General features: G+C 45.5%; 5 protein-coding genes across 5 annotated transcripts; 2 read left to right on the top strand and 3 right to left on the bottom strand.

Moving 5' to 3' along the window:
• Positions 1-22: 22 nt before the first annotated feature.
• Positions 23-2,412, top strand: LOC135334250 (protein brambleberry-like). The gene is made up of 7 exons (XM_064529367.1): positions 23-297; positions 344-472; positions 521-751; positions 822-999; positions 1,053-1,169; positions 1,411-1,797; positions 1,944-2,412. Exons 1-7 carry the CDS (start codon positions 85-87, stop codon positions 2,276-2,278), a joined length of 1,590 nt encoding a protein of 529 aa, XP_064385437.1. The 5' UTR covers positions 23-84; the 3' UTR covers positions 2,279-2,412.
• Positions 2,413-4,630: 2,218 nt separating this feature from the next.
• On the bottom strand, positions 4,631-13,958 carry LOC135334249 (kinesin-like protein KIF21A). The gene is made up of 30 exons (XM_064529364.1): positions 13,830-13,958; positions 13,720-13,771; positions 13,490-13,669; positions 13,173-13,398; positions 12,953-13,078; positions 12,773-12,901; positions 12,578-12,715; positions 12,304-12,522; positions 11,702-11,880; positions 11,524-11,645; positions 11,390-11,471; positions 11,147-11,336; positions 10,700-10,991; positions 10,401-10,640; positions 9,961-10,103; positions 9,555-9,911; positions 8,395-8,532; positions 8,116-8,343; positions 7,932-8,036; positions 7,580-7,729; positions 7,452-7,524; positions 7,288-7,405; positions 6,895-7,044; positions 6,703-6,845; positions 6,504-6,640; positions 6,294-6,451; positions 5,539-5,824; positions 5,004-5,142; positions 4,881-4,953; positions 4,631-4,829 (listed from the first exon to the last, which is right to left on the bottom strand). The coding sequence occupies exons 2-30, from the start codon at positions 13,752-13,754 to the stop codon at positions 4,787-4,789; spliced, it is 4,599 nt and encodes a 1,532-aa protein (XP_064385434.1). The 5' UTR covers positions 13,755-13,771; positions 13,830-13,958; the 3' UTR covers positions 4,631-4,786.
• A 116-nt stretch (positions 13,959-14,074) lies between these two features.
• On the bottom strand, positions 14,075-17,143 carry LOC135334246 (uncharacterized). Its single transcript, XM_064529361.1, has 9 exons — positions 16,709-17,143; positions 16,444-16,657; positions 15,531-15,649; positions 15,357-15,476; positions 15,144-15,305; positions 14,906-15,093; positions 14,765-14,838; positions 14,474-14,715; positions 14,075-14,422 (listed from the first exon to the last, which is right to left on the bottom strand). Exons 1-9 carry the CDS (start codon positions 16,862-16,864, stop codon positions 14,324-14,326), a joined length of 1,374 nt encoding a protein of 457 aa, XP_064385431.1. The 5' UTR covers positions 16,865-17,143; the 3' UTR covers positions 14,075-14,323.
• A 298-nt stretch (positions 17,144-17,441) lies between these two features.
• LOC135334248 (protein phosphatase 1 regulatory subunit 7-like) lies at positions 17,442-19,019 on the bottom strand. The gene is made up of 7 exons (XM_064529363.1): positions 18,834-19,019; positions 18,579-18,778; positions 18,309-18,471; positions 18,183-18,257; positions 17,983-18,129; positions 17,844-17,930; positions 17,442-17,742 (listed from the first exon to the last, which is right to left on the bottom strand). Exons 1-7 carry the CDS (start codon positions 18,942-18,944, stop codon positions 17,560-17,562), a joined length of 966 nt encoding a protein of 321 aa, XP_064385433.1. The 5' UTR covers positions 18,945-19,019; the 3' UTR covers positions 17,442-17,559.
• A 62-nt stretch (positions 19,020-19,081) lies between these two features.
• LOC135334247 (something about silencing protein 10-like) lies at positions 19,082-21,370 on the top strand. Its single transcript, XM_064529362.1, has 11 exons — positions 19,082-19,224; positions 19,272-19,325; positions 19,373-19,423; positions 19,599-19,835; positions 19,886-19,945; positions 19,994-20,104; positions 20,150-20,190; positions 20,239-20,389; positions 20,760-20,933; positions 20,987-21,094; positions 21,143-21,370. Exons 1-11 carry the CDS (start codon positions 19,171-19,173, stop codon positions 21,230-21,232), a joined length of 1,131 nt encoding a protein of 376 aa, XP_064385432.1. The 5' UTR covers positions 19,082-19,170; the 3' UTR covers positions 21,233-21,370.
• Positions 21,371-21,422: the final 52 nt, after the last annotated feature.

Raw genomic sequence — 21,422 nt, 5'->3', positions numbered from 1 at the left:
ATATAGAAAAGGTCAAAGGTCATCTTATCAATACTCATTTCAAAAATCAAAGGCAAGATTCATCTTGATCAAGCATCTCTCGCGATGAAGTGTGTGTGTGTGGTTGCATTTCTACTGTCCCTCCAAGGTGTCCAATGCTGGTGGCCCTTCTCCTCGAGCAATCCAAGGAGTGAGAGCTCTGCTGTGGAGGAGGCAAAACGCCCAATCACTTTTGAGATAAACTCAGTTGAACAGAAGTTCTTAGCCGAGGCTCAGCATTTCCTGGACCTCCCTCAGTTGGACCAGTGTCAGCACGGGGTAGGCTACCCCACTGCATGTGTTACTATTATCACAGTGTATGTAGGTGATCTCTCGCCTGAGGGGCTCCTGTGGTTCTCTGCATGAAGAAGAGCTTGGTAAGCTAGCTGTGGAGCTGCTCAACTGTCAGAGTGTCACTGAGGGCCGCTCCACTTTCCCCTGCACTCAAGCAATGGTGAGGCAGTCTTTGCACCTGTGTATAGTATCCTCCCCTCCATTATAGACACTGGCTGAGTGCACTGGACCCATGGATGCTAGTACTTGGAATGCCTACCACATCATCAGCAACAGAGCTCGCAGTGTGTGCCTCGCCACTAGACAAGAACACTTCAAGCGTCAGACGGAGGTGGCAGTCAACCAGCTCTCTGTCTCCACACTACAACAGTTGTCAGCAGTGAAGGAACTTGCCACTAGTCATCAAGAGATCAGAGCTCTCACACAAGACTCCCTCCAGGTAAGCCCCACCCACACCACACACACACTCCACCACCCACCCACACCACACCACACACTCCTCTGTACAGAATGTCCAGAAGGAGCAGAGTGAGTTGGCTGAGAGACAAGAGGTACTAGCTGCTCGACAAGATATGGTACGTGGGAAGATTACTGATAACCTTGCACAACTGGCACGAGAGAGGACCCTCATTCGCACTGGTCAGAAACAGCTGGTCAATATGACAGACGGCATTAAGCAGCAACTAGGTGAGGAGGTAACGAGAGATTGCCCCTGTAATAACAAGGTGTTGTGTGTGCAGAGGAGGCCAGCTCATTGCTATCTAATCAAGAGAAGAATCGTCGTCAAGGACAGTCAGAGATAGTGGAGGACCTCACTCGAGTCAGGGAGAACATTCAGGAGGTCTGGAGGAGAGTGGGTGGGTGGTGTGGAGAGTGAGTGGGTGGTGTGGAGAGTGGGTGGGTGGTGTGGAGAGTGGGTGGGTGGTGTGGAGAGTAGGTGGGAGGTCTGGAGGAGAGTGGGTGAGTGGTGTATTGTATATGGAGAAGCTAGGTGGTCAATATGACTTCATTAATTAATGTGTAATTACTGGTATTCCAAGTGGAATATAGACACTTTACTTGTGTGTGCATGTATCACCACCCCCCCCCCCCCCCTAGATAACAGCACTGGGCAGCTGCTCACATTAATGGAGGAGATGAGCACCAAGTATGAGTCAACACTTAACAATCTCGACAGAATCAACTCATCCGTTAACTCTGTGATGGGTCTCGTGGTTGCTATGGAGACAACCATCAGCTCTCAACTTGATTGGCTGGTTGGTCAGTTGGGTGGAGCTCAGGATGGACTCCGAATGCTCATCCTGTTATCTACACACGGTGCCTACCTCTTGCTGGCCACTCTGGGTGTGCTGTTTGTCAAGGCCCCAGCATTTGCTCGAGTGGCTCTATTAGCACTGGTGTGTGGCAATGTGTGTATGGAGATACAATATCGTGTGTCCCTCACCTTCTCTGCACTGGCAGCACTGCAAGCACTCGTCATCACTGGTGGGCACATAATTATAAGTATTCATTGTATATTCAGAGTCAGGCGTCTGTTTTCAGAGCTAACTTTGATTGTCCATCCATAACTTGTGTTCTAATTACAAAACTAAAAGGTTCATTTAGTATCATTTCCCCTGTCCTCCCTCCAGGCAACTGGGTGTACCTGTGGTTGACCTCCAGCAAGCCCTCTACTCCTCAACCAATGATGCTCGCTGCTGACCCTATTAGATCACTGCCCTCATCGCCATGGGAACCCGAGCTAGAGGACTTCAGACGCTCATCAACACCATTGCCATTTGATGATGATGATCGGAATATCGAGACCCTCACACACACGCCCACTAAAACCATCGTGATGGACACGCCCACCAAACACACGGACCATGTGCAACTGATGCACAAGTGTACTGCTCGAACAAAAACAGGGTCAAAGTGCAGACTATCCGCCACTCCAGGGGGGTCAAAGTGCAGAAGACATCTGTAATGAACTTATTGAACATTTTAATAGACTCTGAATTTATTAGTTTGTACAATTTGTCTTCTTATTCATTTGTAACTACCTAAGCTATGAATGTATTGTAGCTCTGAATTATCATTGAAATGTTGTGTTGAGGGTAAGACATGACCATGCAGCTGACATGACCAGCTGACTGCATTGCTATTGTACTTGTTGACTATACTTAATTACTTGTAACCATGGATCATAATTATGTATGCAGCTAGTTAAAGTCACAATCTCATTATAATTTTATTATAATAATTATTGCCATTGATTGCATTAGGACACAGAATAGGAGGAGGAACATTCATGATGTAATAGAGGAACATTCACGATGTAATAGAGTGACATTCATGATGTAATAGAGGAACATTCATGATGTAATAGAGGAACATTCACGATGTAATAGAGGAACATTCACGATGTAATAGAGGAACATTCATGATGTAATAGAGGAACATTCATGATGTAATAGAGGAACATTCATGATGTAATAGAGGAACATTCACGATGTAATAGAGGAACATTCACGATGTAATAGAGGAACATTCATGATGTAATAGAGGAACATTCATGATGTAATAGAGGGACATTCAGGATGTAATAGAGGGACATTCACGATGTAATAGAGGAACATTCATGATGTAATAGAGGAACATTTACGATGTAATAGAGGGACATTCACGATGTAATAGAGGAACATTCATGATGTAATAGAGTGACATTCACGATGTAATAGAGGAACATTCATGATGTAATAGAGGAACATTCATGATGTAATAGAGGAACATTCACGATGTAATAGAGGAACATTCACGATGTAATAGAGGAACATTCACGATGTAATAGAGGAACATTCACGATGTAATAGAGGAACATTCACGATGTAATAGAGGGACATTCACGATGTAATAGAGTGACATTCACGATGTAATAGAGTGACATTCACGATGTAATAGAGGAACATTCATGATGTAATAGAGGGACATTCACGATGTAATAGAGGAACATTCATGATGTAATAGAGGAACATTCATGATGTAATAGAGGAACATTCATGATGTAATAGAGGGACATTCACGATGTAATAGAGGGACATTCATGATGTAATAGAGGGACATTCACGATGTAATAGAGGAACATTCATGATGTAATAGAGGGACATTCACGATGTAATAGAGGAACATTCACGATGTAATAGAGGAACATTCACGATGTAATAGAGGAACATTCACGATGTAATAGAGGGACATTCACGATGTAATAGAGGGACATTCAGGATGTAATAGAGGGACATTCATGATGTAATAGAGGAACATTCACGATGTAATAGAGGAACATTCACGATGTAATAGAGGAACATTCAGGATGTAATAGAGGAACATTCATGATGTAATAGAGGGACATTCATGATGTAATAGAGGAACATTCATGATGTAATAGAGGAACATTCATGATGTAATAGAGGAACATTCACGATGTAATAGAGGAACATTCACGATGTAATAGAGGAACATTCAGGATGTAATAGAGGAACATTCATGATGTAATAGAGGGACATTCATGATGTAATAGAGGGACATTCATGATGTAATAGAGGGACATTCATGATGTAATAGAGGAACATTCACGATGTAATAGAGGAACATTCACGATGTAATAGAGGAACATTCAGGATGTAATAGAGGAACATTCATGATGTAATAGAGGGACATTCATGATGTAATAGAGGAACATTCACGATGTAATAGAGGAACATTCACGATGTAATAGAGGAACATTCACGATGTAATAGAGGGACATTCATGATGTAATAGAGGGACATTCAGGATGTAATAGAGGGACATTCATGATGTAATAGAGGAACATTCACGATGTAATAGAGGAACATTCACGATGTAATAGAGGAACATTCAGGATGTAATAGAGGAACATTCAGGATGTAATAGAGGGACATTCATGATGTAATAGAGGAACATTCACGATGTAATAGAGGGACATTCACGATGTAATAGAGGGACATTCACGATGTAATAGAGGAACATTCACGATGTAATAGAGGAACATTCACGATGTAATAGAGGGACATTCAAGATGTAATAGAGGAACATTCACGATGTAATAGAGGAACATTCACGATGTAATAGAGGAACATTCACGATGTAATAGAGGGACATTCATGATGTAATAGAGGAACATTCATGATGTAATAGAGGAACATTCACGATGTAATAGAGGAACATTCACGATGTAATAGAGGGACATTCAAGATGTAATAGAGGGACATTCATGATGTAATAGAGGAACATTCACGATGTAATAGGAACATTCATGATGTAATAGAGGAACATTCATGATGTAATAGAGGAACATTCACGATGTAATAGAGGAACATTCATGATGTAATAGAGGAACATTCACGATGTAATAGAGGAACATTCATGATGTAATAGAGGAACATTCATGATTGAGTGTTTGATTGTTCACAGAGCTCTAGTCTTGTAGACACGGCCGCCAAATCTTGACTGTCTTGTCACTGTATAGGGGGCAAAGGTCAATTATACATCACCTTCTCTTAAGCACATACCTGGAGCCAGTGAATATACATGTGTCATTAGTGGCGATACTGTTGATAGAACTCCGATGAGCGACCACTTCACCTGCAGAGGTTAAAGGTCACACACCCACACCCACACACACACACACTCACCTATACTAGAGCATGAGTCAGGCTGCCATAACTTGAGTAGCCCGCCCTTACAACCACTGACTAGGAGAGGGGAGAGGGGAGATGGGAGAACACCTAGAGAGTTGATCAAGTTGCCCTGAGGATGAGCACCATCCACAGCCTGTACAGGGAATATGCAGATAGTATACAATGTACATGTAAACACTGTACAAATACTAGCAAGAATCTGCACACCATAATATTATTGTAGCACATCAAACAGCTACTAAATGCATTTTTTAGCTTTGAAATCGGGCGTCCGCAACACAAGTTATGGCCTCTCAAACATAGCTCTGAAAACAGGCCTGATTCTGAAAAAACGTCCACTTATAGCTCACGCTTTTCCCCAGAAAATGGACAATTTGGGCCCGAAATAAATCACTGATCTAAGCACACCGTAATTCTTGTAGCACTACCAAACAGTAAACAGCTGCTAAAAAATTTTTAGTTTTGAAATCGGACGTTCCCAACACAAGTTATGGAGCATTAACTCTAACATAACAAGACATCAATGTACGTGTTTGAGTGATCGCTCTGAGAGGTCCCATTGTTTGATGGTGACTCCGCACGCACTGAAGAGGAGGTTGCCATGGACACCAAACGCTGACACAGCGTCATAGTGTGGTGGGTACAAAGTACACATGGATGGCTGCGAGACGGGTGATGGGGTTGAAAGGTCAAGTGAAGAGAGATCAAATAGTTTGATAAGTCTATCCCTTGCTCCAGTTGCCATGATACCGTTGCTAAGAGACAAGGCGCACACTGCTCCATTGTGGCCCACCAGACGACCACAGAACATGAACCTGCAGTACACACAAACACATATTACAATCGTATATTCGTGGGTATAAATGTTCGTAGTTTTCGCTGATTAATGCATGTACCACAAACAATTTATCACATACATGCATTGCTTCAAAGGCGGAAAATTAAATCGGCAAAAACCTGAGAAAGTTTATACCCCCGGCCGCTATACGGTACACAGCCTCTGCCTCCCTGCCATGCCTAGCTTATACCCCCGGCCGCTATACGGTACACTGCCTCTGCCTCCCTGCCATGCCTAGCTTATACCCCCGGCCGCTATACGGTACACTGCCTCCCTGCCATGCCTAGTTTATACCCCCGGCCGCTATACGGTACACTGCCTCTGCCTCCCTGCCATGCCTAGTTTATACCCCCGGCCGCTATATGGTACACTGCCTCCCTGCCATGCCTAGTTTATACCCCCGGCCGCTATACGGTACACTGCCTCCCTGCCATGCACTAGCTTACTTCCTGAGGTCCCAGATATTGATGACATTGCCTGCAGCAGAGAAGAGTATGTTCCCACAAGGGGAGACTAGGAGGTCTTGCACAACGCTCTCTCCACTGCCACTAGGAGGACCAAAGGTCTTGATGCAACGTGCTCTGTGATGACGCATGTCCCAGATCTACAGAGGGGGTGGAGTGGGCGGTGTGTGTGTGTGTGTGGGGGGGGCTCACCTTTATAAGGGACTGACTAGCAGTGAAGATCAGGCTAGTCCTCGGACAGAAGGTGACACTGCGAACATAACTGAAGTGCTTGTCCAATGAGAGCAGCTCTGTCCCAGTCTTGAGGTTCCACACCTTCACACTACGATCTATAATAGCAGTGTGTGGGTGGAGTGGGTGGGGAGTGGGTGTGTGGAGTGGGTGTACTTACCTTGAGAGGCTGAGAACAGATAGCTCTGAGTGGCAAACATAGACAGGACAGCAGATGTGTGTCCATTGGCAGTGTGTGTGCATGTCAGCAATCGTTGAGTGGAGCTTCTCTTGGAGTCAGGCCGCTCTACTTGGAGGGAGCCCCTGTTTTATTGACACCAGTATTAATATCACTACTTAGTTGTGTGCTTACTTGGCATCAATGGACTGTGATGGCAGAGTGTGTGCTAGTCTTGCCCATACGTTGGTCTCAGATGAGCTAGTCTTGAGTCCTCCCCTCGGAGAGGAGGCAGGGGAACTAGGGGGACAGCTGGCAACATCAATAGAGCTGCAGGTATCGGCCCTAGAGGAGATGCAACACAAGTGGGACTAGATAACTCTACAAGTAGTGCATAAATGTACTGTATAGCGGGTTATTTTGAGGGCCAATATTTCATTAAGCCGCGAACATTTCAACAACGAAAATGCATGTTCAAATATACAAGTCTGCTTTGAAAATATTGTATGTGAAATTCACAAAAATTGCCAATTTGCAAAATTTTGACCCTCGAAAATTCGCTACCGTATTCAGTGGTACACAAGTTACCTCTCAGCAGGTTTCTTCTTCAGTCCCTTCTTCTTAGCGTCAAAGGGTCCTGCACTCCCGTGACGAACTCTGACCTCTGATACACTCTCCTCAGAACCATCTGTACTGTTACCTGCTCCTAGGGTAATATAGAGTGGATATGGATGAGGATAATGGTAGCACACCTTTGGAGGTTGGGTTCCGCTTGTCAGACATGGTTGAGAGTATCTCAGTGGGTAGAGCTGTACGACGTCGCAGCTACAAGGATGGGGAGGGGTCAGAGTACAACCTTAACACTAAGGTATTGACTTACTTTGGTGGTTTGTTTCTCTGGGCCTGTCAGACTTGTCAAGGACTTGCTGGCTTTTGGAGGATCATCTAACTCCTCCAGATCCATGACTGGCGGAGAGGAGGGTGCTCTCCTGTAACCTTTGAACTTAGTCACTTTCAGCTGAGAGGAGACCTGCACGTAGAACAACATCATTGAAGGTCAACTATTATCCGCCAATCCTAATCCACAACCAGTGCTTCATACCCTGGGGCATAGTAACACAATGCATACACTATATCACATGTGACCCCATCACATAATTGTACGCACAATGTCATGTACAATACAGTATTAACTGGCTTCAGTACAGTCCCTGGCTGGGTTGCCTCCTCACCTGTGGAGAGCTGAGGGACTGCATGATCTCAGCTGACACCTCTGAAGCTTTGAGGCGTGCAGACAATGACTTCACCTCTGTCTCCCTCTGACCAGCCTTCACTCCCTGTGTGGGAGTGTGAAGGTGTGTGTGTGTGTGTGTGTGTGTGTGTGTGTGGGCGTGTGTGAGGTGTGAGGGCACATACCAGATTGAGAGCCACATCCAAGAGATGCTCCAGCAGATACTTGGCCTCACGAGGAGAGCAAGCATTGATGATAGACTGTGCTTCCATTGTGTCACCATCAACCTTGCTATCATCCAGAGCAATGAGGTCATTCTGTAGCTCTACTATATTCTCCTGCACATAGTCAATGTTAGCAGTAGCGGAGTCGAGGTCTTCCTCTATACTGGCCAGCTCTGCCACGTCCACCATCTGTATCCATATGACTATCACATGACAATATCACATGAGGACTGTCTCTACCTTTGACGCGAGAACAGACTTCTTTTGGGTTCTAAATGACTCGAGGTTGCGTGAGATTCTGTCCCTCTTCTCTATCCAGTTGTCCATGTCCACTGAGATGTTAGTCACTGTCTGCCTCTTGAGAATAGCATCCACTATCTACACACAGGGACAATAATAACAGCATCAGCATTAATCAACACCCATAACTTGAGTACAGTTGATCCAGTGTCAAGTTTTTTTGAAAGCTTAGAAAAATACGTTTCAAATGGTGTGTTTCAATCCAAAATTTCGTTCGCGCCCTAATTTGTCATTTTTTGGCCTCAGACCATGGTACGGCGAAATTGGCAAATACTTTTATCTCAACTTGGATGATACCATTTGAAAGGTGTTTTTCTAAGCTTTCAGAAAATCCTAAAATTTTTGACTTTGGATCCATAGAATTCAAGTTATGCCAGCTGAAAGAGATTGATTAAACGGAGGGGGTGGGGGTGTAGTTGAACATCTTTCAACAGCCATAACTTGAGTACCGTTGATCCAATGTCAAAAATTTTAGGATTTTCTGAAAGCTTAGAAAAATACGTTTCAAATGGTGTGTTTCAATCTAAAATTTCGTCCGCGCCCTAATTTGTCATTTTTCAGCCTCGGACCATGGGCTATAATCCATGGTACGGCCAAATTGACAAATATTTTGATCTCTCAAATATGAACTTTGATGACACCATTTGAAAGGTATTTTTCTAAGCTTTCAGAAAATCCTAAAATTGTTGACTTTGGATCCATAGAATTCAAGTTATGCCAGCTGAAAGAGATTGATTAAACGGAGGGGGTGGGGGTGTAGTTGAACATCTTTCAACAGCCATAACTTGAGTACCGTTGATCCAATGTCAAAAATTTTAGGATTTTCTGAAAGCTTAGAAAAATACGTTTCAAATGGTGTGTTTCAATCTAAAATTTCGTCCGCGCCCTAATTTGTCATTTTTCAGCCTCGGACCATGGGCTATATATAATCCATGGTACGGCCAAATTGGCAAATATTTTGATCTCTCAAATATGAACTTTGATAATACCATTTGAAATGTGTTTTTCTAAGCTTTCAAAAAATCAACTTTAGATCCTGATTAAACGTGGGAGGGTTGTAGTTGAACATCCAATCATGAACACACTATTAACTTGCTTACTTTTCTCTCAAAATTTCTCCACTTTTTGCGAGCACTGTCAGAGGTGAACACGGAGGACATTCTTCGTTTAACCTTGTCCACTGAGCGCCCAGTCTTCTCACGGAGGACCACTGTTGACTTGTAGCTAGTGTCAGTGCTGCTACTAGACAGTACAGCCACTCCATCCAGACCACCACCACTAGCACCACCACTGCTACTAAGAGTGCTGGCTGTACTGCTAGTGAGAAGACTGCTAACACCACTGCTACTAAGAGTGCTGGCTGTACTGCTAGTGAGAAGACTGCTAACACCACTGCTACTAAGACTGGTTGCTGTACTACTGGAGGCCACTCTGTTCTTACGTCTCAGAGCAGATACCTAAAATGGTGAGGTTAAAGGAGAGTGAGACCACACCTACTGACCACACCTCTTCTTGTCGTCTCTTGAGTACAGCTTCCCGTCTCTTAGCATTTGACTCTAGTGACTGGATCTGATGTTCTCTTCGTCGTGCTTCCTTGCGCAACTGACCCATCTCCTTGGCCTTGCGACTGTCATCAACCTTCTTGACATCTGCAGCAACGTACATGTAGCTACATTGTGTGTACCATAGCTATAGATACACTGTGTGTGTGTGTGTGTGTGTGTGTGTGTGTGTGTGTGTGTGTGTGTGTGTGTGTGTGTGTGTGTGTGTGTGTGTGTGTGTGTGTGTGTGTGTGTGTGTGTGTGTGTGTGTGTGTGTGTGTGTGTGTGTGTGTGTGTGTGTGTGTGTGTGTGTGTGTGTGTGTGTGTGTGTGTGTGTGTGTGTGTGTGTGTGTGTGTGTGTGTGTGTGTGTGTGTGTGTGTGTGTGTGTGTGTGTGTGCACTCACTGGCTTCTTGTCTCATCTTGTTGATCATCTTCACCTTCTGTTTCTTCATATCGAGGAGTTGGCCATTGAGCAGTTTAAGCTGTCTGTCTTGTTCTGCGTTCTTCTTCATTGCTCGAGCATGCTCTCTCTTGACTGTCTTGAGCTGCTTCAGCTCTGACTTGAGATCCTTGAGTTGCTTCTCATAGCTGGCCTTGACCTCTTTGACCTTTGCTTGACTTAGCTCCCCACCACGCTGAGAACCTGCAATCATCACCAGTGTGGAGTGGAAGGTCAGTAAGTACACACATCATACCACACACCTATCTCCTTGAGTACTTTATCTCTCTCCACCTCCACTGAGCGTATCTGTGTCTGTAGGACGGTCATCTTCTCCTCATATTGATTCCGCATCTGAGCAAAGTTCTTCTGAGAGCGCTCCAGTTGATCAACTAGCTGCTGCTTTAGGTTGATCTCAGAGGAGAGCTCTGCAATGGTAGAGGCCAGACTCTCTTCTCCATCTGACTCAGAATCATCACTCAAGCCCCCTCCTCCATCACTATCAATCTCTGACCCACTAGAGTCCTCCTCTGAGCTCACATGACCACCATTCTCCTAGTGTCAGGTACGGTTATCCACAGGGTTGTACAGGAGGTTGTATGTAACACACACATGTAGACAAACTAAACGTAATGGGTATAATTATATGTAGTAGTTTAAAGCATGGGGAATTATTAAAAAGTAAATATGTCAGCTAATGGCCTCCTCACCTTGGTCTCCTCTTGTTCCCTCAGCCTCTGTATGTCACTCCTGGCCACACTCAGCAACCCCTCAATATCATGTGATGCTCCTCTAGTGAGTGCACCTCGTGATGCCCCTCTAGCCAGTGTACTGGGGGCTCGTCTGAATGGTGATCGTGGGCTCTGAGCTGCCAGGCTCTCACTCAGTACAAGCCGGCTCCTAAAGAGGGTTGTGCTGACTCAGCAAGGATAGCATGCTGACTCGGCACTTACTTGAGCTCTTCTATTTGTTCCATGTATCCTTGAATAACGGACGACAGGCCATCCTTGTTCTTATCGCCATGGCTACCAACAACTGCAACACACGTACATGTACAGTCGTTATCACATAATATCACATGACTTACCTTGTCCAGTTGATTCATCAGCACGTCCTAGGGAAGTCATCTCCCTCTCAGTGAGCAAGGATGCTATCTTAGTACCCTGAGAGTCAATCACTTGTTGTGACCCCTTCACGCGTATACGCAACCTGCACCAATAGTTAGTGAACCACCATACTACTATACTGTACTATGATAGACGTACTTGTCATTCTCAGTGCGTAACATGGTGATCTCTGTGGCCATGTCATTGACCACCACTGATCCATCCTCACTTACGATAGTGCGACCACTCTTGAACTCTGTCAACTCTACCTCTAGCTCTGAGATGCGGGACCTTAGATTAGCCAACTGCAGACTAGCTTTGTCCTGGTTCAGGGTGACCTGCACACACACACACACACACACACACTAGTGAACACACACACCCACACACACCCACACCCACACACACACTAGTAGATGTACGGACACCCACACCCACACCCACACACTAGTACATGTACGGACACCCACACCCACACACACACACTAGTGAACACACACACCCACACACACACACTAGTACATGTACGGACACCCACACCCACACACACACACTAGTGAACACACACACCCACACACACACACTAGTGAACACACACACCCACACACACACACTAGTACATGTACGAACACACAGTGCAGCTACCGTGACCAATCTAAACATCAGATTAACCTTATAAGCTTTTGTATGAAAACAGATGCACATGTATGGGCACCCTAATCAACCCCCAATACAGAGTTCCTCTATTAATTGTATGCTACCTTGTTCTTGATATTCCTCGCCCTGTTGGAGTACTTGAGTGTATTGAGAGTCTCCATGAAGTCTCTGTCAGTAGGACTCACACAAGCTACCATGAGGGTCTTGCTGTTACCCCCCAGGGAGTCTTGGAGGAGGCGGGTCAACTTAGAGTCCCTGTAAGGAACATGAGAACTTTTCTTGGTCTTGTCCCCCAGAGCACTGATGACATTACCAAGAGCCAGCTGCAAGAGAGAGAGAGGGATAATGGCAGACACACACACCAGAGAGGCTACTCACTAGACCACAGTTGATGGAGATGCCTTCCTTGGCCCTGTCTCCAGTGGCCCCTGTTCTCTTGAGTCTCTCAGAGCCAGCTAGATCAACGAAATGAAGTTTGGAGCTCAGTTCTTCCCAGTCCATGGCCTCCCCCTCACTCTACACACATCATACACAATACGTGGGCAGTTGTGAGGGTGTGAGGGGTTAGCTTACCGAAGGTTTGCAGGGGCGTCTGTGAGATATGTGCAGTGTGAAGATGGCGTGGGAGCGTGATGACTGTGCGTTCATATTAGTACTGCCTACAGTGCGACTCAGAGCTCCATGTTTCAAACATGACAATGTCTGTATAATAATTATAACATTAATTAGAGGGCAGGTAATGAGAGGGGCTACCTCTTGTTGGGAGTCCACTCGTTGCTCTGTTGCCCCGGCAACGTATATGTTAGAGAACTGGTCCTCATGTATCCTCAACCTTCTCCCCTGCTCTCCACACAAGTCAATAATCTCTTCATTGTAGAGCTGTAGAATATGACACACATTGCGTAGTTAGACCCACCACTGTGGCCGGCTATGGCTCTGAACCAGATCTGGCTCTGAACCAGATCTAACCCACCTCTAGGAACTGGACAGTGACAGTGACCTCGGGCTGTGGACCACCTCTCTCCAACGCTTGCATCTTCTGTTCTTCTATGGATGAGAATATCTGCGCTACTGCACGAGGTATGACCCCCTCCTCCTCAGGGCTTAGGGCCATACCAAAGCCTGTACCCATGGAGTAGGTCTTCCCACTGCCAGTTTGTCCATAGGCTAGTATGGTGGCATTGTATCCCTCCAGACACCTACAGTGACAACATAAGCTACCCACACACACACACACACAGAACATAAGCTACCCACCCACCCACACACACACACACACACATAAGCTACCCTGCAATAAGCTCCTCCACACAGGACTGGTAGATCTCTTCTTGTTGTGCTCCGGTATCAAACACATAGTCATAAGTGAATGCTTTATCCTTCCCCAGCACGATGTGTGGACTGTCGGGTGTGCAGAAGGTGCACACGCAACACATGTCAATCTGTTCTCTTGCATTCTGGGGCCGTACCCTGTTGTCATGGTAATGGTGAGGTTATATAGTGACAGTGTGTGTGCTTACCTTACAGCCACCTTGACTGAGGTCTCTGTGTCCATATCTCACACTTGTATCACTACAGGGTGACATGTATATACACAACTTTATTACAAGGTGTTACTTCACACACTAACCTTATACAGAGACGGCCACACACACTCACACACAAAGAACGGTGCCAGTTGAATCAACGTCCATTAACTAAGTCAACTATCACTGGAATGCTAGCACTTCCTTATCATTTTAAATAATGCGCATTTATTTGTCGCATGGAAAATAGTCGCGGCGTTCCCTCGAGTGATTGCATTGTTGTGCGGTTGTTAATTGAAACAATAACCGCGGTTAGGATTAAACGATCTTTACCATACAATTCAGTTAATAATTTTTTGGCAAATTTTTTACATATCTTCTTTGCCTTATCCAATAATAAATTCACAGTTAAAAAAACAACACACACACAATGCGTCCATATAGACAGTATAAAAACAACACACACACAATGCGTCCATATAGACAGTATAAAAACAAACACACACACAATGCGTCCATATAGACAGTATAAAAACAACACACACACACAATCCTAACAGCACAGGGTTCAATGACAGTTCAAGAGAGGTCAATGTTGTTACTGTTCAGTTGGTCTCCTCGTAGTGACTCCGCCCATCTCCAGGAGGTAGCGATCAGGACTGCTCTCCCACGTCTCCACCAAATGCTCCCTCTTGACCTAATAATTATCATCATTTTATATTCAACAATAATCACACGATGTACATACTTTTCTTCTGAGATTAATTTGTCGTTTTTCCCATTCTTTCATTCGTCGCTGAGACTCTATGGCTTCCACACCTCCACAACCCCACACCTCCACACACTCCACAACCATCTCCTTCCCTAGGAAGCAAGCATCACTGAGTGAAGGCTGCACATTCAAGAGCACTGATCCATCAGTACCCAATACACGCAGTCCAGTGGGAAATCCACGCTGCTTTTCATTGAGGGAGACTAACTTGGGACCATCTAGAGAATGGAATCATATAAAGTGGCTCTGAGTTGTTAGTGTACTCACGTTTGAGAGGTCGATAGGTCGGTGTGAGCTGCACCATCACTGAGTCCTCTCCACCATAGTAGTAGGTCCCATCTCTGTTCAATAATCAGAGCCATAATCATATCTAAGATTGGAAGCTTTTTAGTTTCACACGACTCTTACCGCCACTCTGTGTCCAAGGCTATGGCAAACTGGTAGACTGCCTTCTCCCCCTTGTGGTAGCAGCTCAGATGGAGCAGTGACGGTTGCTTATAGTCAGAGCAATGATGCTGGAACCTGTTCATGCTCAAGCCATGACTGTCACTGGAGTACAGGCAAGTCCATTCACCACCCACCGGCAGCAGTCCAATCTATAGCAATAATACTCATACACACACTAAGCATGTAAGCTGATACTGACCTTTCCCTTGTCCTTTGAACTTTCACCTCTGTGCCCCATATAAAGCATTGGTAGCGTCGTGGAGAGCACCCACACAAGAGTACAAAGGTCAATCTGTCGCTGAAGAGGGGGGTCCTTGCCAGTATGTGGAGATGGTAGCTGGTAGATCAATGTCCCACCATCCTACATGCAAGGGAGGGGGTCAATGAGGAATGTTGTGATAATAGCAGATACCTGAGTTAGTACGGAGTTGATCCATTCCCTAACACCGTCCAGGAGTCGTGGACAGTTAGTAGACACCCACACACTGAACTCTGACCCTGAGAGCACCCCCTCTGAGTGTGCATGGACCCACTGCAAGGGAGAGACTAACCTACACGTACCGCCCCCTCAATCATCTTGACTTACAGCCGCTTGTACAAGTGCTAACAGTAGTGGGTGGTCCCTGGGGAGAGAGGCCTTCTCATGGAGCTCACTGCCTACCACCAGGGCATACAGTGCAGCTGAAGCCAGGAGACTGGTCAGATCTGTACAGGAAAGAGTAGTGTATAACAACTAGTGCACTGCATGGGGGATAGTGGGGAGGTGTCTGTGAGCTAACACACACAGTTAGTGCACTGCATGGGGGATAGTGGGGAGGTGTCTGTGAGCTAACACACACAGTTAGTGCACTGCATGGGGGATAGTGGGGAGGTGTCTGTGAGCTAACACACACAGTTAGTGCACTGCATGGGGGATAGTGGGGAGGTGTCTGTGAGCTAACACACACAGTTAGTGCACTGCATGGGGGATAGTGGGGAGGTGTCTGTGAGCTAACACACACAGTTAGTGCACTGCATGGGGGATAGTGGGGAGGTATCTGTGAGCTAACACACACAGTTAGTGCACTGCATGGGGGATAGTGGGGAGGTGTCTGTGAGCTAACACACACAGTTAGTGCACTGCATGGGGGATAGTGGGGAGGTATCTGTGAGCTAACACACACAGTTAGTGCACTGCATGGGGGATAGTGGGGAGGTGTCTGTGAGCTAACACACACAGTTAGTGCACTGCATGGGGGATAGTGGGGAGGTATCTGTGAGCTAACACACACAGTTAGTGCACTGCATGGGGGATAGTGGGGAGGTGTCTGTGAGCTAACACACACAGTTAGTGCACTGCATGGGGGATAGTGGAGAGGTATCTGTGAGCTAACACACACAGTTAGTGCACTGCATGGGGGATAGTGGGGAGGTGTCTGTGAGCTAACACACACAGTTAGTGCACTGCATGGGGGGTAGTGGGGAGGTATCTGTGAGCTAACACACACACAGATATGTACCTTCTCTGCTGATGTTGTCCTGAGCGTGTGAGAACATTGAGAAATACATTCTCTCCACTGTATGGTGGTCAGTGCTGCCCGAGGCTCCTCTCAGCTTCGTCATGGCAACCAGGAATATTGCCTCAGGAACAACTTCTTCTGACGAGAACAGATATTCGTAGAGGACATTTCCAAAGGCAGGACATGGTCCACCAAAATAGCTGGCAAAACGATCCTATAAACACAGCCATGAAATTTATATAATAGCAATGATAAAATGCCTCACTTTGAATGTTGTTTTATTCTCAGTGTCTCCCTGACTGCCAGGAGAGGTCAGGTCAGCATAGAGGGCTCTGTAATGGCCGGTGTGTGGACTAGCTGCCTCCACTGGAGCCGGGCCTGCCACTGCTTGATCTGCTGGACTGCTCTCTCGATTACCCATGGTTTCAATAACAGCCCACCCACTTCACAATGTCCAACCTTATTCAAGTACCTTGTACTATCTCCAAGCCGTTCACTGTCACCACTGTATACCAGGGGAGGTCTCTTCAGAGCGGCTGTAAAGTAGTAGATCTAGTGCTCAATGAAACATGCCAGCTAGCAGCCATCAAGTTCCGCAACCATTACACACACACTCTGAGTGTGATGGCCACCATGGAGCCAGAGGACACACTGTACAGTGCAGGGGAGTGGGTGTGCATGAGAGATGGCTGTCATTGTGAGACTGGAGGACAAAGCTGGCACCTCCTAGACCACCTCCCTACACTGACGACTGTTGCTAGGTTACGGCTAATCTTGAGACAACCATCTCCAAATTGGAGGGACTTCGGGATTAAGGATATCACTCTGTATCGCTATGGCAACCAAGAGGAATCAACTCCGCCCAATGGGACGACATCGGCAGAGTTTGTATCCAGGAAGCTGACAGCAATGGCAGCTATTGCAAGAGCACCCTCTTCCAAACAAACTACACCAATATTCAGCGACATAGCCCTTCTAGATACAAACTGAATGTATAATTATACTAAAATGGCGTTTATATTAATATTCAAAATACGTTATAAATTGTTGAAAATGTTACATGGAAAACATGATACGTATAAAATTCATAACCTCCCATACACATAAGCAGTGTTATCACACAGTAGCACGGACTAGAGTGGCGTCTATTTGTCTGAGAGAGGGTAGAGAGAGCTTGAGCTTGCGTCGGTACTGTGTGTCCTTGGCTATGGGGTTGCCTTCAAAGTATACTGTCTGGAGACCCTTGGCAGGTTGCAGGAGGTCCACATCACTCCACACTTCCAGTTGGTTACCATTGAACTAGTCAGGGGAACAGTTAGGCAGGGCAGTAATATTATACTAGCTGATATTGGGTATGTAGTACTGTACAAACTTGTATGACTGTAGCACTACCAACGTACCCAGAACTCCTCCAGTTTTGTGAGGTGAGAGGTGTTCTCTATCCTCTTGATGAAGTTGCAGGCAAGGTCAAGAGTGAGCAGGTTGCTCTGTGCATGCATGATGATTGTTAAGAGAGTGTGGTCAGTGGTGGGTACTCACCAGTGACTCAAGTCCACGCATCTCCTTGATGCCATTATGACTCAGATAGAGCTCCTCCAGCAAGGGAAGAGAGTCTAGTCCTTCTATAACAGTCAGTCTGTTGCTCTGTGCACTCAATAGTTTCAGCTTGGTGAGCTTGTCAAGGTTCTGCAGTGGAGAGAGAAGTCACTAGAGGTGGTATACAATGGACGGACACGTACCTCTAACTTGGATATCTTGTTCTTACCAATGAACAGGCTCTCTATATTAACCAGTGTATCCAGCCCCTCTATTGCCTGAGGGGAGGGGGGGCATAAGAGACAATCACACTACTGCTACTAGCCTACTCTAATCCTGTTGGACCCTAGCTCCAGCATTGTGAGGTTGGTGAGAGTGGACAGATTCTCCATCTTGGCTAGCTTGTTCTGTATGAGGAACAACTTCTGTATATCCACCAGAGTCTCAAGGTGATCAATACTAGAGATGTGGTTGAACGAAAGGTCTAGAAACCTGAGGAGATAATACACAAACGTGGCTGATATTAATAAGGAAAATTGAAACACTCACCAAAAAATGTCCCTATAATTATACGGTATTATTGTACTGTATTGGCTTACGTGAGTTGTGTTAGTTGAGTGGTGTCAGGTATGTCCTTTAGCTCGTTGTCATAGAGATCTAGCTCTCGTAGGGTTGTCAGAGATGTCACAGAGGTCACATCTGAGAGGAGGTTCTGACGTAGTGTGAGCACCTCCACACGAGTGAGGCGACCAATCACAGGAGGGAGAGCACGAAGTCGACAGTGGGTGAGGTCCACATCCTACACACACACACACAGTACTACCACTAGTATTAAACTAGTGTACTGTACTTACTTCATCATCTTCTTTGATCATGAGGATCTTCTCATTCTCAAAAGGTTGATCTGTCTCCTCCACTTCATCAGGTTTTACTTCATCAGGTTTTACTTCAACCATCTCAGCCATTTCAGAGGAGCAGCAGTACAGTAAAGGATGACACAACAATCACAGAATTTGGAATTTTTTATGCTGACTCAGCGGTCAAAGGTTAAATTAGTGCCAACTCAGCATTTCTCCGAAGGTCAAAGGTTATTGCTAATAATATTATTAGTGGAGGTCAAAGTCTAGGGAGGCGTGTCGGCTTTTACCCACGTGGCAGAGATTTATAACAAAGTACTTGTATTTGTTGAGAATGGATTCTCCTCTGAGAGATGACATTGACAACTATCACTTGTCCAGAGAGAAGGTGAGTGCGGGTACTAGGAGGGGGGCACGTGATACCTGCTTGTACAGATACTACTGGACCAGGCTGACCTCTCTGAGGATGACTCTATGGATGACCTCAGTGTATGTTGACCTCTGTACTGTGTGTGTACTGACCACGCCCACTACAGGAGGAGGAGGTGGAGGTGCTACCACTGGAGGATAATGATGACACTGAACTAGTAAGAGCTTGTGTGTATCCGTATAGCGGATAATATTCGTTGCTGCAAATTTCGTACAAATCCAATTTTACTAAATATTTGTACAGTTTTAGAGTGACGTAGAACCTGTTACACGGAATACATGGAATAATTCGCATTTTAATTTTCAGAACATTTTCACCATCTATGTCTATAGTTCTATGTAAGTGGGTCCGAGAGTGAGGGGTCAGAGGTCAGTGAGCTGGGAACTAAGGCGTGGGGATCGTCCAAGAAAGCATTCTACAGTCAACGGGAAGTGGGTGTGGTCTCCAGCGATGATGCTGACGAGTACGAGGAGAGGGAAGCAGTAGAACTGCAGGAGAGAATGGCAGCCACACTATCTGAGGCAGACTTCCTCTCCATACAGTCCCTGGGGCCGCTGGAGACCAGTAAGGTGGGCGTGTACTGTGTGTGGGCGTATGTGTGTTATGTGTGGGTGTGTAGGAAGTGGAGGAGGCGGTGATGGTGGACCTATCACAGCTCCCAGACGAGGAGAAACTAAAAGTGAGTGTTATTCTGAGTGGGCGTTAGTTTATCTGTATTAATATGCAGTTCCTAGAGAAAACTAGTCCAGAGTTGCAGCCATTGATTGCATCACTGCGGACCAGTGTTGCTATGGTAACCACTCTCTTACCATTATTGGAGACTGCCTTGAATGATAAAGTGAGTCAGTTTGTGTGTCAGTTTATACCAACTACTCACACGCAGGTGAGGGAGCTATCTGAGCTGAAGCTGCACATCAATTTTTGGTAATTGGATTTAACTAATAATAATAATTATGATCTTTGTTTGCACAGCTTTTGTGTGAACGCCATGTTCTACCTTCTGTTGAAGGCCTCTAAAGAGACGGCTTCCTCTCACCCTGTGTTCAGTAGACTGCTCTCTCTCAAGCAACTGCTCAGTCAAGTGGAGGCCATACAACCACCAGATACTGTGGATGATGATGAGGTAAGCTCTGCTGACATCCGTAGCTCCTTGCATTTTTAGCGTACTAAAGTTAGCTCTTTAACTAAAGTTCTGATTGTCCGAATTCAATGATTTTATGATTTTATGAAAGCTTAGAAGGAGCTCTTTCAGATGGTATGCTCAAATCTCAAAGTTGGAATGGGCCATAATTTCCCATTTTTGGGAAAAGACCATGGGTATTTTGGGTATTTTGTAAAAACAGGCCCAAAATTGACCTTTGATTTTAACACATTATCTGAAAGGCCTTTTTCTAGGCTTTTTGTGATTGGACCAACGGAACTGAAGTTATGGCCGTTCAAAGATGCTTCATTAACGCTCGTAACTTGTTCAGTACCTCTATGTTCCTACACAGGATCGTCCCTCAATAACTGCTGACAATGCTGATCATGCTCCGTCAATAGAGGACCCACTAGCTTACTATGAGAGAATGAGAGATAGCAAACGACGTAAAAAGGATCCAGTTACAGAGCTCCAGCCGATACAAGAGTTTGAGGATGGTGGTGATAAAAGACCCATCACTTATCAGGTGAGTGGGTGTGGTCATTACTGCCACCACTAACCCTAACCCATGTATGCTAGATCTCCCGTAACAAAGGACTAACTCCGCGGAGGAGCAAGGAGCAGAGGAACCCTCGTGTCAAGCATAGGAAGAGATTCAAGAAAGCAGTGGAGAAGAGGAAGGGCCAAGTGAGAGGACCTGTGTAGTGTGTTGCTAACATCACTCTTATCCACCAGGTGCTCCCTGTTGTGAGTGAGATGTCTCGATATGGTGGAGAGAGTACTGGCATCAGATCTAACCTGTCTAGAAGTGTTAAAATTAAATGAACAGAATTGAGATTTGTAATTTGTACACAGAATGAACAACTAGCTAATGCTGTTAACTATCTTTACCTGTCTATCATCTCCACATGTGCTGTGCTCGCTGTAGACACATGCTTTATTACCTCTAACCTGCTGACTAAACCCCGGTGCTATACTGTAGCTGACCTCTTATAGATACCACTGACTACCAAGA

This window comes from Halichondria panicea, chromosome 3, assembly GCF_963675165.1.
Source record: "Halichondria panicea chromosome 3, odHalPani1.1, whole genome shotgun sequence".
Lineage (NCBI taxonomy): Eukaryota > Metazoa > Porifera > Demospongiae > Suberitida > Halichondriidae > Halichondria > Halichondria panicea.
This window is presented reverse-complemented; position numbering and strand designations above follow the sequence as displayed.